At 51.6% G+C, this 13,303-nt stretch overlaps 1 protein-coding gene across 3 annotated transcripts in view; it reads left to right on the top strand.

Moving 5' to 3' along the window:
* Positions 1–13,303, top strand: part of TMEM63B (transmembrane protein 63B) — a 45,388-nt gene that overhangs the window by 20,377 nt on the left and 11,708 nt on the right. For 2 of the 3 annotated variants that reach the window (XM_061470961.1, XM_061470959.1), the window contains exons 2-5: positions 6,782–6,980; positions 7,612–7,691; positions 9,478–9,516; positions 13,019–13,109. In XM_061470961.1, the coding sequence (XP_061326945.1) occupies positions 6,804–6,980; positions 7,612–7,691; positions 9,478–9,516; positions 13,019–13,109 (387 nt within the window). In that variant the 5' untranslated portion in view covers positions 6,782–6,803. Of the gene's footprint in view, positions 1–6,781; positions 6,981–7,611; positions 7,692–9,477; positions 9,517–13,018; positions 13,110–13,303 lie in introns of those variants that run through there. The other variant, XM_061470958.1, reaches the window with a different exon arrangement.

Here is a 13,303-nt window from a genome sequence, read left to right as displayed (position 1 = left end):
AGCTGTGGTACAGCCCTCTTGGCATGGAACATTATGTTCAGGGCACCATATGACTTGAAAGGACTACCCCCAGATTGGAGGGAATTGCTGTAGAAGAGGCATAATAAAGACTGAGCTGCCTGGAGCTAAATCCGCATCGCTTGGTAAGGCTGGCAGTTTCCAGTGGGTAAAGGCAGCATATGAAGGGTTTTGCTGATGTTCAAAGGGAAGGTTTTGTGATTGATTATCCTGGGGGATCTTGAAAGGGTCAGAGGCATGAAATGGACAGGTTCCCTGACCTTCATGGAAGATAGCCCCCAAAACCTTTTCCCCTTATTGAAAATCATGAATTGGAAAATAACCTTCAAGAAAGAAGTGAGATGTCAAGGAAAAAATGCTGCAATAAAATGGCTTGGTTTCCCATCAAACTTGAAGATTTCCCTGATGCTGGGATTAGCCAGTTTGTGGAGTGTTTTTTCCCAGGGAAGGGCATCTTTCAAACAACCCCATTTCAAGTCTTTGAAACAAAGGAGCAGCCTGGTACTGAGCTCCCGGAAGTAACTAGGAGTCTCTAACTCTTCAGTGTCCCTTCAGGATCACCCTCTAGCAGGTTCAGGACAGAGTTCCTGGAGGAGTTCCACTCCTCCTTTCAGGTGGGGGAAAGCAAGCCATGCTTCCTTCCTGTTTGCTCATTCGGTTTTCTCTGTAGGCCTCAGTTGCCTTTAGGAGAAAATCTAATCCTGGTTTCTCATAGATCTGAAGGCTCCCTGCTGTTACAGTCTATCCCTGTAGTTACAGTTAGATTACAGTTCCATCCCTGCCAGGCACTTGTGTGGTTGGCTGTGCTTCCAGCTGCGCTGGGAGCAGGACCAGCAGAGGATGGACACAGCCAGCAGTACACAAGCTTCTGCAAAGCAGTGCTCTGAGCAGCGTGGGGCCAGGGGCTGGCTCTGACAGCGACAGTACCTGCCAACCCACGGGCTGGCAAAAAGGTGTGCTGCCCTTTGCTGGCACATATTTGAGGCTTGGTGCAAAGCCAGCTGGACCTAGGACCCAGGACAAGGGTGTACTTCATCTTTGCTTTGAAGAAGCCGATCAAAGCTTTGGAGGCCTGGTGTCTGCCTGGCTAGCTCATACAATGATGAAGCATGCAGGGAGCTTTGTAGAAGGAGATGGAGAGGAGGCAGAGGGATGCAGGGCTTTGGCAGGTCCTCCTCCTTTCTGGTGATACAGGACTGATCCCTGTTGTATGCTTGTCAGTGCTTTGCCCAGGCTTATTTGAAATGCGTTGGTAGCACATTTACTTCTTGATGCTTTTCCCCTTGGCCTGCAGATCATGTTCCTCCTTGATGCACCCAGCATGTCAGCATTTCTCCAGCCCTCAGCTGCCTGAAGGCCCCATACCAGGTCTGAAGCATGGTGCAGGGCAGCTTTCCCACCACTCTGTCTGCAGCAAGAGTGGTTTTTACCTCTTTGTTTCGCTGCTGTACTCTGGGAAAGGCTTTCAACTAATTTGCTGACCCCTTCTTCCTGTCTCTCCTGAGGCTTTTCCCTGCTTTGTTCTCCAAGGGTCAGCCTGTTCCTCTTGTGAGCTGTTCATGGCTGCAGGCGGTTGGCACAGAGCTCTCTCTGCTGGGCTTCACTGGCAAGGTGTAGGTAACGTAACGGGGTTATGTTTGGAGGGTGAACAGGTTTCCTCGGTTTTGAGCACTGGCTGCTGTATGAGGGTCCCCAGTGCCCAGTGCAGGCAGGTCTCTGCTGCACTGGCAGAGGGTGATACACCCTTCAGGCTCAAGTCCCTGGCATCATGGCACAGACCACCTATGGTGCTTGGGTGACCAAGGGCACCCCAGAGGAGCAGGTCTGCAAGGTACAGGCCATGTCCCCAGCACACTCTGGGGCCAGGAACCAAAATGCACCTCACCTCCCTGAACACTGAATCCTAGAGATTTAGCACATTTGGAGTTGGTTTTGTTTTGTTGGTTTCATTTAATCTGGAAATCTTTTGTGTTGTAATCCCAAGCCTGCTGGTATCCAGGCAGGTATCCTGCCTGTCTCTGTGCCTCCAGTCTGTTGTGAGGCTTTCACCTTTCCATAAAGGAATGTATGTGTACCAGAGCACAGTCTCGCTGTACTAATTACAGATGGGTTATTAACATTTACTGGTGAGAAAACAAACGAACATAGCTTGTGTGCTGACGTCACGCTTCCTGCAAGTGCAGGCCCATGCTTTATTGATTTACATTTTTCTGCAGGCATTTCTCAGGTCACCTCCTCATGACATCAGTGGCATGGCTGGAAGAATGCAGCTAGACACTTGCCAGTGTTAGCGCATCTGTCTGCCTGTAAGCCGGCTGTACAGCTTCTGCATCATTCCTGCATGAGTCCCAGCAGAATGCTTTCTCTTTCTTCTTTCCCTGGTGTCAGGGGTTTGGCAGAGGATGCAAACACTGGGCATGAGGGGCAAAGACTCCAGGATGAGCTGTTGAGAACAGGAAATGCTGCGTTTGGAGGGGCCTGCAGTGCTGTTTTTATTGTGTGCCTAAGCTATGCTGTGCCATGGCAGAGTTCAGAGTGGGGAAGGCAGCCTCCTCAATGGGTGCCTCCTGTTACCCTGCTCTGCAAGAGCCCCTCAGGCCTCTGCTAGACTGGAGGATGACTCTGTGAGCATCCTGATGCACACCCTGCAGGCTGACACACAGCCATGGAAGAGCCAAGGCATGTCCTCCTAGCCTTCTTAGCCTCATGCCGCTGCCTTCCCTCTTCCCCTTTGCAGCAGATGGATGAGAACTTGCAGGCTTGCTTGGCTTCCACATGGGTGCTCATCCAAGAGGAAAAACCCAGCAAGATGTGGTGACCTGCAGACCAAGGACAAAGGCGAGGAGGAGGAGAGCCCCTGCCTTAGCAAGCCCTCTAGAGAAGCAGTTCCCAGCACTGCATTTACACAGGGCTTAGCGGGTGGGAGCTGGTGCCCTGCAGCACTCAGTGGGATGTGCTTTAGGGACTTCAACTAGGAAGCAGGATGCTTCTGCTCCTGACATGGAAACATGGGACAGCATGGACATGCCATCCTACTGGGTGTGTGGGGTAGGGAGCAGGTTTCTCTGGGGGTGGGGAAGCAGGGGGACTGCCATTCCTCCCTCCCCCCTTCCCAGTGCTCACAGAGAAGTGGATGGAGTCCGGAACTGCTGAATAAGAGCTGAAAATGCTTTTTGGCAGGTTCTTCTATGCTGTCTTTGCAGTTTTGAGGAAGTCAGCATTAAATGCACGTAGTGCAGGAGGGGAAGACTTTGGGGCTTGCATGGGACCTGGTTTGATGTCCTGCTCTTAGTGCCTCTGGCCCCACTGTGTGCTCTGGTGGAAAGCTGTGTTAATGGTCAGGAAAGGGCTTGGACACCACGGGCTGGTTCCCATAGCCCCATCCATTGCAACAGCCTCCAACCAATTGCCTGAGCCTTGGCTCTTGGTGCTTGTACTGATGTTAGCATCCCAGCCCAGGCAGAGCCATGCTCCCTCTGTCCTACAGCACACCAGGGGAAGGAGGGACCAGGAAAGGCACCTTTTAACCATATCCCTGCAAGCTTTCCCAGCCCTCCCGCACCCCTGGAGCACTTCTGTCTCCATGGGGAGCCCCTTCTTGTGCTTACCAGCCTGGTGGGAGCTTGCATACCAGAGGATGGTGCTGACTGCCACTGTGCCACCTGGCTGGGCTGATGAAAAGGCAGTGTAAGCCTTGGGCATATGCCCCAGCTTTTCCATTACTGGGTGTTCTGGTTGGGTTGCTGGAGAAGCTAAGAAAACTTATCTCAAGTCCCTTCTAGGCCATCATCTAGGCTTCAGGGAAAAAAACTACATCTCTGGAACCTGTCTCTGTGAAATGTGGCTTAAATTACCCATAGGCTTGCAAAGTTCATCTTGAACATATAATGGTTTATATGAATAATGATTATGGTAGGCTCATGGGCAATGTGAGCATGTGAGCCTCATTTTTGTAGAAAGACTGCCAGAAGATGGGTCTATAAAGCATGCAGGAATGAGGTAAAACAGTTTGCTCTCTGCAGAGGAAAATCATACCTCCCTGATCTGTTGCAAGTCTTTCAGTACTTCTGTAAGATAGTAGGTAATATTCAGGCAGCTTGTATAACTGGCTTGGGTATTCAGAAAACCTCTGAAATCCTTCACAAAAGACTGTTAAGAAAACTGCCAACTGGAAGAGATGCATATTCATGGATCAAAAATTGGCTGAGGGTCCACCAACAAAGCCTAGGAATGAACAACTTCAGTGTGACAAGAGTGGAAGGATGAGATTTGTGGTTAATGATCCAGAAAAGATAATGTGCAGCAAGGTGCCTAAAGTCTGCCAACACCCTGGAGTTGTTGAGGTCTGTTAGGATGAAGTGACACCTTGTGAAGTGGTGTGAGGCAGGGAGAAAGTGGGTCCTTAGAAGTGTGCAGCCAGGTGTATTGGAAGGAATGATTTGTTCTGGGACAACGCTGGCTTCTAAATTACTGTGGCTACTCAGGGCAGCAGCATTGCAGGCTCCTCAATGTGCAGAGGTGCCATTGGAGAAGTAAATCATGCTCGACTGCACAAGGAGTAGTGTAAGGAGAGATGCTGAGAGCATCAGGATGCTGTTCTGGCAGCCAAGGTCATTTTCCTACTCAGGATATTGTATGCGGTTCTGGTCACCTTTCCATAGGGTCAAAAGAGAGGATATATTTGGGGTGTGTGGTGAGAGTGGTTAGAGCTGGAAGAGACTTTGTGTCATGGGAAAGAGAAGGCATTTAATAGTAGTGAGCTTAAGTCTAGAAAAAGCAAAGGCTTTTATTCTTTAGCTTCTCTCACTATGCAAGGAGAGCTGAAGGCTAGGCAGTTGCAGTAGGGTCATATTCTTTTATTCAATATCTGGAACTCGTTGCTGCAAGATACCATATATAACCTAAAAGTTTGCAAGATTCCCCAAAAGAGGAATGAGAGGTAATTTCTCTTTGCAGTGAGTCCATCTAGGCTGGCACTTGGGAATAAAACCAGAGGGATATAAGCATCCACACTCCAAAGCATGTGACTTCCCTTTGCTGAGTTTCATCCCATCATTTCTTCTCATCTCTCCCCTGGAGCTTCCAAGTTTCTTGTTAATTCAGCCAGGGTGAATTATCCTGCCTGGCTTCCCAGTTGTTTCCCAACTGTGATCTCATGGCTTGGCTTTCTTTTATACTCCCATTTTCTGCTCCCAGGAGCCCCACTCCAGCTCTATACCTGTGACTATCTTTACAAGCTGATTGGTGGCTTTTCCAATTTGGCTGACCCCCCTCAATGCCTGTACCCAGCTGGGCCTTTGCTTGTTGTGTTGCCCTTTATCACTGGTGCTTCAGCTGGTTTCCAGCTGTGCATCCATACCAGCTGAGCTGGGAGGCCTCACTTGGAAGCAGAGCTCTTCATGACAGTGCAGTGAACGATTTGGTGCCCATTATTCAGCCAGCGCTGTGTTGCGATGCTGATAAATCTCTGCAGCCAGGCAGGAACTTGCCAGGATGTAGCCGTGAGCTGGAGGGAAGAGCCCTGTGCCCTCCCTGCCAATGTAACCATCCAACACAGAGCTGCAAGGGCTGGTGGAAGGGGGCATCTCTGGGACATGTGTGAAGTCAGCACAGGGCAGTGGGGGTGGTGGCTTTCTCATGCTTTGAGCAAGTGATGGCTCTTTTGCCCGTCCCACAAGGATGACATTTCTGGGCTTGGGTAAGCAGCACCTGAGCATTGCCCAGAAGTGATGTTATGCCATCTAGCCTTCCTATGTGTTACACATAGTAGTGAAGGATTTGGGATGGTTCGTCAATGCTGGATAAGAGGAGAGACTCAGAGATCAGCAGCCTGGGTAGGTGGTCTTATCTGTTATCAGTGCTTCCTTTTGCAGCTGATGAGAATTTTCTCTCCCTGTTACACAAAGTGGTTGTGTTTTTGCTGTCAGTTTATTATTTCTGTATCATCCCAGTGATGCTCAATTTTCATTTATCCATTGCTAGCATAGTCTTCTCTGTGTTTTCCATGGAGCTGCTCTGCACAGGAGAAAGCTCTCTCCATGTCCAAGCAGTGACGTTGCAGTGGTGCTGACCCAGACCCACCTGCAGGTCTTGTAGCAATCTGAGGTGCACCAAAATAAGTATTTGACAGGCTAAGCCTCCTCTCCACCCTCTGTGTGGTGGCATCTCAATGCATCCAAGTCAGAGGAAAGAAAGAAAACAATCAGGAGGTGTAACTAGCCCCTGATGGGTGCCCTGGGACCTGGGGGCTGAGGCCTGCAATGAGCAGAAGGTGGTGAGTCAGCCTAATAAAGTTAATGGCACGCAGACAGGCAAAGGAAATTGTGGGATCATGATGCAGCAACTGTCCCATAGCAGTTTGTTTCCATCATCCAGATGTGACTTCATCCCCCCACCACCCCACCCCTTTGTTCTTTCCTGTACCTGAACATTCTCTCTGCTGAAGTGGAGGGGATGACGCACCATCTCCCAGGAAGGGTAGCAGTCTGTGAGAAGGAGATGCACCTAAAGGGCATGAAAGTGGGGGAGCAAGAAAGGGAGCTTAGGAACTGTGTGTGGTGGGACCACAGCTGCTGAAGAACCTGGGCTTTTCCAGCACCCTCACATTCGGTAGGTTTCTCCAGATGAACTGTCCCTGGACACTGGTGCCCATGGAAATCCTGTAGGGCAGAGGAGGCCTCAGGTAGCAGGCAAGGCAGGCCCCAAACTCCAGCAGTTGTTCAGCTGCTATGCTTCTAACCATGCCTTTCTCTTCTTTCCCCAGGGAAGACGATGAAGCTGTAGAGATGCTTCCCTACGTGATTGCCACCCTTGGCTCAGCGGGGGCCACCTGCAAAACCTCCACATGCAACAACAGCACCAAGGACTACTGCTACAGTGCCCGGATCCGCAGCACTGTGCTGCAGGGGCTGCCCTTCGGAGGGGTGCCCACTGTCCTCGCCCTTGATTTTATGTGCTTTCTCGTAAGTACCTACTGTTGCTTCAGCACCTCCTTCCATGATTAGCCATGAAGGGAGGTCTTTAATGTTGAGGGCCCCAAATGCCATCCATTACTTTGCTGCTGGCTTACTTGGCTACTGGCTGACTTTGCGGCCCTGATCATGGCCCTGATTATGTCCCTTACCTACTGTGGGCTTAGCCACTATTGACTTAACTCAAATACTACCACACTGAGCCCATGGAAGGTGTTGCAAATTTTCCTAAGGACGTGGGTCAGATTAGGTGAGTCTTGCATCCCAAACCTCCTGCTTATGGTCCCAGGTCCCTGCAGCTTTACCCACCCAGAGGCTTTGCTTGTTCCTCCTTAGAAACTGCAGGACCACAGATACTGTAGGAATAATCTCGCTTTTCTGGGACCTGAGGGGCCTTTTGATCCTGTGGCTAACTTAGCTACTGTGTTGCACCCTGGACCTCTGCCTCCCACAGCCATCCAGATAGTTTGATTTTAACAGCCCTGGGGAAATGGTGCTGTCCCATGATCCCAGTGTGCTGTTAGCTGAGCAGTTCTGTCGCCTCCTACCCTGCCTGTTCCTGTGGTTCTGCACGGAGTTGGACAATGCCTCACCTCACAGCTCTTCCTTTGCTCTCTTCTAGGCACTGTTGTTTGTCTTTTCAATTTTGCGTAAAGTTGCTTGGGACTATGGACGCCTGGCCCTGGTGACTGATGCTGACAGGTAAGCATGGGAGAAGGGCATGCATGGTACCCTTCTTTCTGTGGGGCAGAAAGGATAAATACCCCTGCATGTGCTGGGGGCAGCTGGGGAGGAGAGGCAAGCATCCCCTGAGCTCCAGGAACAGGAAGAATCCTCACTTACTGGCTTTTTTGCTACAGCATCCTTCTCCCAACACAGGGAGTGGCTACTGGCTCCATGTAACTTATGGTCCCTACAGTGACAGGTGCAAGAGCCCTTACAGAGGAACAGCAGGTGGAAGGCAGAGAGAGAGGAAAAAGGTCAAAGGAAGGGTGAGGGCTGCCACAGTAAAGGCTTTGTTAAGCCTCTGAAGGTATCTTTGGTTCTGCTGGGTGCCATTCTCGTTAAAAGCACTTTCAGGTGGTAGGCTGCATTTCCAGGTGCAGTACTGCTGTGCTAATGTGAGTTTAGCTTGCATCTTAAGTGCTGATGAATCGGTCTGGGTATGGATCCTTCCTACCCAATGCATTTTTGAGCTATAGTGTCTGTTGGCAAAAGCTAGGGACCATTAGGGATGGCAGCTCCACAGCAGAATGAAATGCTATGGTTGTTTTTGCTGGCAGCAGTAGGAAGGACAGTGATTATTTTCTTTCACTGCAGAACAAGGAACTCTCCTGGATTAAGCCAGAAGGGATGTGCAGGTAGTCTGCCCCTCTCCAGGGGTAGTTTGCTGTGCCTGTGGTGCTTTGTCACGTGCTAGAGGCAAAATGCAGCTTCTGAAGGCTGGCTGTGGTAGATGGTTCTTCCCTTTGAATCAGCTCCATGAGCTCATTGCACCCGAAGGCTCAGATGGGGCTGAGCTCCAGCTTCTTTGGTTCCTTGGCAATACAGATTCAAGCAAGCTGCTCTTTAGGCACTCTGTGCACAACAGTGCAAAGAGTTGTTTTCTTCCAGCAGCAAACCAGGAGCTCTTCTAGTTTAAATAAGTGGTCCTGGATGGCATTAGATAAGCAGCTGTGTCCCTGTGGCTCCTCGGCCCCTCCTTTTCTGGCCTGGCTGGGGGAATCAGCAATGTAGGGACATCGGGGGGAAAAAGAGGAGAAGGTAATAGCTGTATGAGGGCAGCAGCTCCTCAGGGTAAAGCTTTCTGGGCCTACATGAAAGCTTAGGTCATGTAAGTGCTTACTGTTGGTCACATGATGCACAGGTCTGGACTTAGGTGGTCTTTTTCTGATGCTTGAGGTGATGCTTGAGTACCTTTGGTGCAAGGGAGTGGGAGCAGTGGCTGTAGACAGAAAGGCTGAGGGATGCCAACTCTCTGGTGAGAGACAGCTGGTAAGTGTATGGTGTGGTAAGAGTTGTGGATCACCAGGACCAAGATCCCAGGGAGGACCTCCTGCTGCTTGACCCGTGTGTAGGGTGGGATGAGCATTTTGGGAGGGTAGCATGCAAGTGTGTTGGCTGCCTGGCTGGGGAGTAAAGGCATGGAAAGGGAGCTTAGACGACAGCTGAGCAGCCCTGGCAGGGTGTCCTGCCTGGCCTTGTCCCTCAGGGGCTCCCTGGGGCACCTATGGTGTGGAGCCAGGCTAGCTTCCCTTTAGCTGGCAGCAAAGCACTCTGCCCGCAAGCTGTTGGGGGCTCTGGGTTGTTGTGATTTGGGGTGATACTGGGCTCTGGAAGCAAGGTCTTCTCCAGTCTGACCATCAGCAGGTGTCTCTTCCCCAGGACAGTGTGGAGCCGTGCCGGGTGCATAGCTCCTTGTGACAGAGGAGACCCAGCACCTGCTCCCAGGGTTGTAACCTCTCCCTTTCTGTTTCTGTGCCCCCAGGCGCCGACGCTGGCAGACGGAGCGAGAGGAGCGGGAATAGTATGTTGTTTTCTCAGGGTCTCGTTTCTTCTCTCTTGCTTTCTCTCTTTCTCTCTCTTTCTCTCTCCTGTTCTCTTGCAGTTTTCTGTCTTGCTTCTGAACTAATCTAAGTGGCTGGGAGTTTGGGCTTGGATTTGTGCCTTTCAGTGGATTCACACTCTTTCCCTTCCCTTTGCGTCAGCCACTACCACAGCTGGATGCGCCCTGTTTTTTCCCTGTAGTCTTTAAACGCTCCACAAGGGCAGCAGTGCCAAGGAGCTCCCTGTCCTGACCGAAGTGGAGGTTGCCACATCGTATGTCCTGCTCTACCACCTCCAGCTGTCCTGCCTTATGATGGAGAAAATAAACCCAATTGAGCCCACAGCACGCTTGGTCACATCCTTTGCCTGATCCTTCTTGTGCCAGGGTGCCACGAGGACTGCTCCCACACTGGCTGCAAGGGCAGATGGATGCACAGAGAGGATCTGGCAGGCAGTTGCAAGACTTACAGCTTTTTTTTCTTTACCTCATGAGGTTGCTGGGACCAGGGCAAGTGCTGGCCCTCGTCTCTTGCCACATGACCCCAACTGGCAGCACACCCAGCAGGGCAGCAGCACTTTTGTCCTTTCTCGCTCCCCCTGCAGGAGCAAACTTTTTGTCTCAGCACTGCTGAGAGCATCCTCCAGCACCGTGGCCTGGCATTGCCCATTAAACCTTGCCATGGACCCTCTCTCCCTGCTCTTCCCTCTTGCTGCTTTTATGACTAAGAAAAGAGCATCCCTTATGCCTCACCAATTGGCTGGGTGGTACACACCACAGAGGAGACAGTCAGCTGGTGTTGCAGAGCCTGCGAGGTCACTCCAGCCAGGCTGACGCAAGTCTAAGGCCAAGGCAGCAAGCTATAGCCTCACTTCTCATACTCCAACCACTTCCAAAGCAGGGGCCTGCCACTGCTACTGCCTTGAGAGGGTACAGGGGTGCTCCTATTTTTGTAGCTGCTCCTTGCCCCCAAAGGAGCAGAGCAGTTGGAGTTACAAAAATAGAGATGGTGGTACCTGTGGTACATGGCATAGAGGGGACCCCTTGTTCATGCTTGAGTGCTTCACTAGTGTTTTGCTCTGCTTCAGGTGTGTCTGGCAACTTTTCCTTGCTAACACCTTGTAAGGGAAGTAAGGCAGAGTTAGCAGAACCATCATGCTATGAGGCTTTTGCAGGGGGGGCACCTCAGTTATCCTTGTGAGTGCTTGTCTCTCTCCAGGAGGCCACTTCTTCCTGCTCCTATTCTTCATCTGAACTTGCTCTTGCTTCTCCCCTTCCCCCCAAAAGACCTACTGCTTGAGCTGGGACAGTGTTGGTAGCCAGAAACTTCCAAAAGCCTGTGGAGCTCAGAGAGGAAACCTTGTCCTGGCTGTGCTCCTCCAAGGCTGGTGGCACTTTCCCATCCCAGCCGTGCTCTTTGCTGGGGCTCAGGGACACATGTATGCCACCTTGTGCTCCCAGCCCTTGAATGTGCAACATCGCTCTTGGTGCAAAAGGGTATGTTTGTCTGGTGTGTCCACTTGCCAGTTCTCAAGCAAGGGCCCTTGTCCTGTCCGTTGCCAGGGCTTGTGGTAGCCATCAGCACTCAAATGGTGACTCGGTGTACCAGGAATTCGTGGCAACCTACCCACACCTCTGTGTAAAGGCAATGTTCACAGAGCCCTGTGGGGCTTGCCACCTGCACAGCCACCTCCTGCCTCATGCTGTAGCAAGCCCTTTCTATGGCATGCCTGGCCTCCCATCCTGGAGCCTGTGATTCCCTTGGCCTGAAGCTAGCCATGCCTGGACCCTGTCCTTCTCCTTCACTGGTGGGGCGGGCAGCAGGTAGGGTCCCACCTTAATCTTCTCATGGTTTAGGGCAGCCTTGCTGCCATCCACTTGCTTTAAGTGCTTTGCTTTAAAAAGCCTGCAGCTACCATTGGAGCTCCTTCTTCAGCTTCTCATCTTTGTCAAGGCTTGGCATCTTCTGTCTTCTTAGCACTGCAGGTCATCCTCATTATTGTCTCTGCATCCCTGCAAATGGAGCCGAGTTAGCCTGGTCATCTCATAACATGGCACTCAGTTCTTCCCTCCAGTGCTGCTTCTGCTCTGCGCTTTGCTTTTCCAGTACTGAGGAGCCAAAAGCACACCATGTCATCATGCTGGGCTCTCCTCGGGGCTTCAGACAGCAGAAATTTGCCCTTCCTCCCTGCACCCAGCTGCAGGCCCTCTGGAGCTGAAGGTCCAAGAGCTTGGTTGAAACTTAGGCTGTCCCTCCAGCAGAGCAGGGCATTGGGCTGCACAGTTGCAAGGCTGCACACCACTGTTGAATCTGCACTGCTGTAGTCCCATGACCTTCAGCTGATTTCTTCTCCATTACTTCCAGCTAGGGACTCAGCAGGTGCTGCTGTGCTCTGACGGAGGCTGTGCGTCCCATGCTCTTTCCTTCAGCAAGGTTGTGAGGGTATTTTGCTCGTTCTCATTCCCATAGTGTCATCCACCTTGTCTCTAGCACTTGTCCTTCAGCTGCTTCTCTGGGCTCTTGTCCATCTGATCCTCCTTGAACCTTTACAGGGAGACCATGTTTTCGTCTGGTTTTATCCTTTGCTTCTAACCTTCAGATCAGCCATATCTCTTCTTGCACCTCCATGGTCCTAGCCTGCTGTTGTTATCTTGCAAGTGCTATTTAAATTAGGTCTGATCATTTTCCTGTCTCATTTGCCAGCTGCCTTCTGTTTCCATTCATAGCAGGGGCTGTTGTCTGCCTTGGTTGATTCTGCTGCAGGTTCTTCTTGTAGGACCCTGCCTGTGCGTGGAATAGAGCGGTCTGGGATATTGCTCTCTTGCTTTCCTGTCCTTTCACTTCTAGCTGTCTGCCCTGCTCATGCTGGAGGGATTTCCAGGCAGGAGGCTCAGCTGAGGCTGTAGAGCAGGTTGGGCTCCAGCCACCCACTGGGGCTCAGCTGCGTTCCTCTTCCTTCTGGGTTTCCCTGTGCTGAAGGTGTGGAGAGCTGGTCTAGCAGGATCGAGCTCACCAGACTCCCGACCTTTCTCTTCCCCAAGGCAAGTGTGGAGCTGCTGCCAGCACCTCTCCGGAGCTCTGGGGCTGCCGCCTTGTGGCCGCACTAGAGCTGGAGGAACTGCGGCTCCCTCTGGTTCCCCTTCCTCTCCTCGACAAACTCTGTGCTTAACAGACCTCGTCTGTCCTTCATGGCAGGCGCTGCCAGCCCCTCCTCACAAGTGCTGCTGCATAACGCAAGTGCCTCGCAGAAGGTGCTGATCGAGTAGCATCCGTGGCCAAGCCTGTGGGTCTGCAAGGCTCAGGGTGCTGTCTGAGGAGGGGTCTCTGTTTACTGCTATCTCTGATCTTGCATCTCTCATCTCAACCGGAGCAAACTGACCTGAATTAACCTCTGGGTCAGTCTTCTGGGTGCTCTTGGTTCCTGGCCAGGCTGCCTCCTCACGTCTCCTAACTTTCTCCCTCACCTCCCGCTTCTCATTTTAGCGTAGCCTCCGCCCTGCATTCTGACAACCATGACCGCTATGAGCGCCTCACCTCCGTCTCCAGCTCTGTGGACTTCGACCAGAGGGACAACGTGAGTAGCAGCAAGAGTCAAACACCTTGCCTTGATATGGCCAGGAGCCCAGAGCTTGTCTGAACCAAGGACTCTTCAGAAGAAACACAGTTTGCCTATCCCCAGGCATTAAGTCCTACACCTTGTAGTGTGTGAGTGTGGTGTAGACCTCAGGGTGACATAACTGTGGCTTCTAGACATGTGCTTAAATAAGT

Source organism: Pezoporus flaviventris, unplaced genomic scaffold (genome assembly GCF_033815535.1).
Source record: "Pezoporus flaviventris isolate CSIRO_AGI_PZ_B2104156 unplaced genomic scaffold, CSIRO_AGI_Pfla_v1 ptg000066l, whole genome shotgun sequence".
Classification (NCBI taxonomy): domain Eukaryota; kingdom Metazoa; phylum Chordata; class Aves; order Psittaciformes; family Psittacidae; genus Pezoporus; species Pezoporus flaviventris.
Note: the sequence above shows the minus strand (reverse complement) of the source record. Positions and strands in the feature narration are given on the sequence as shown.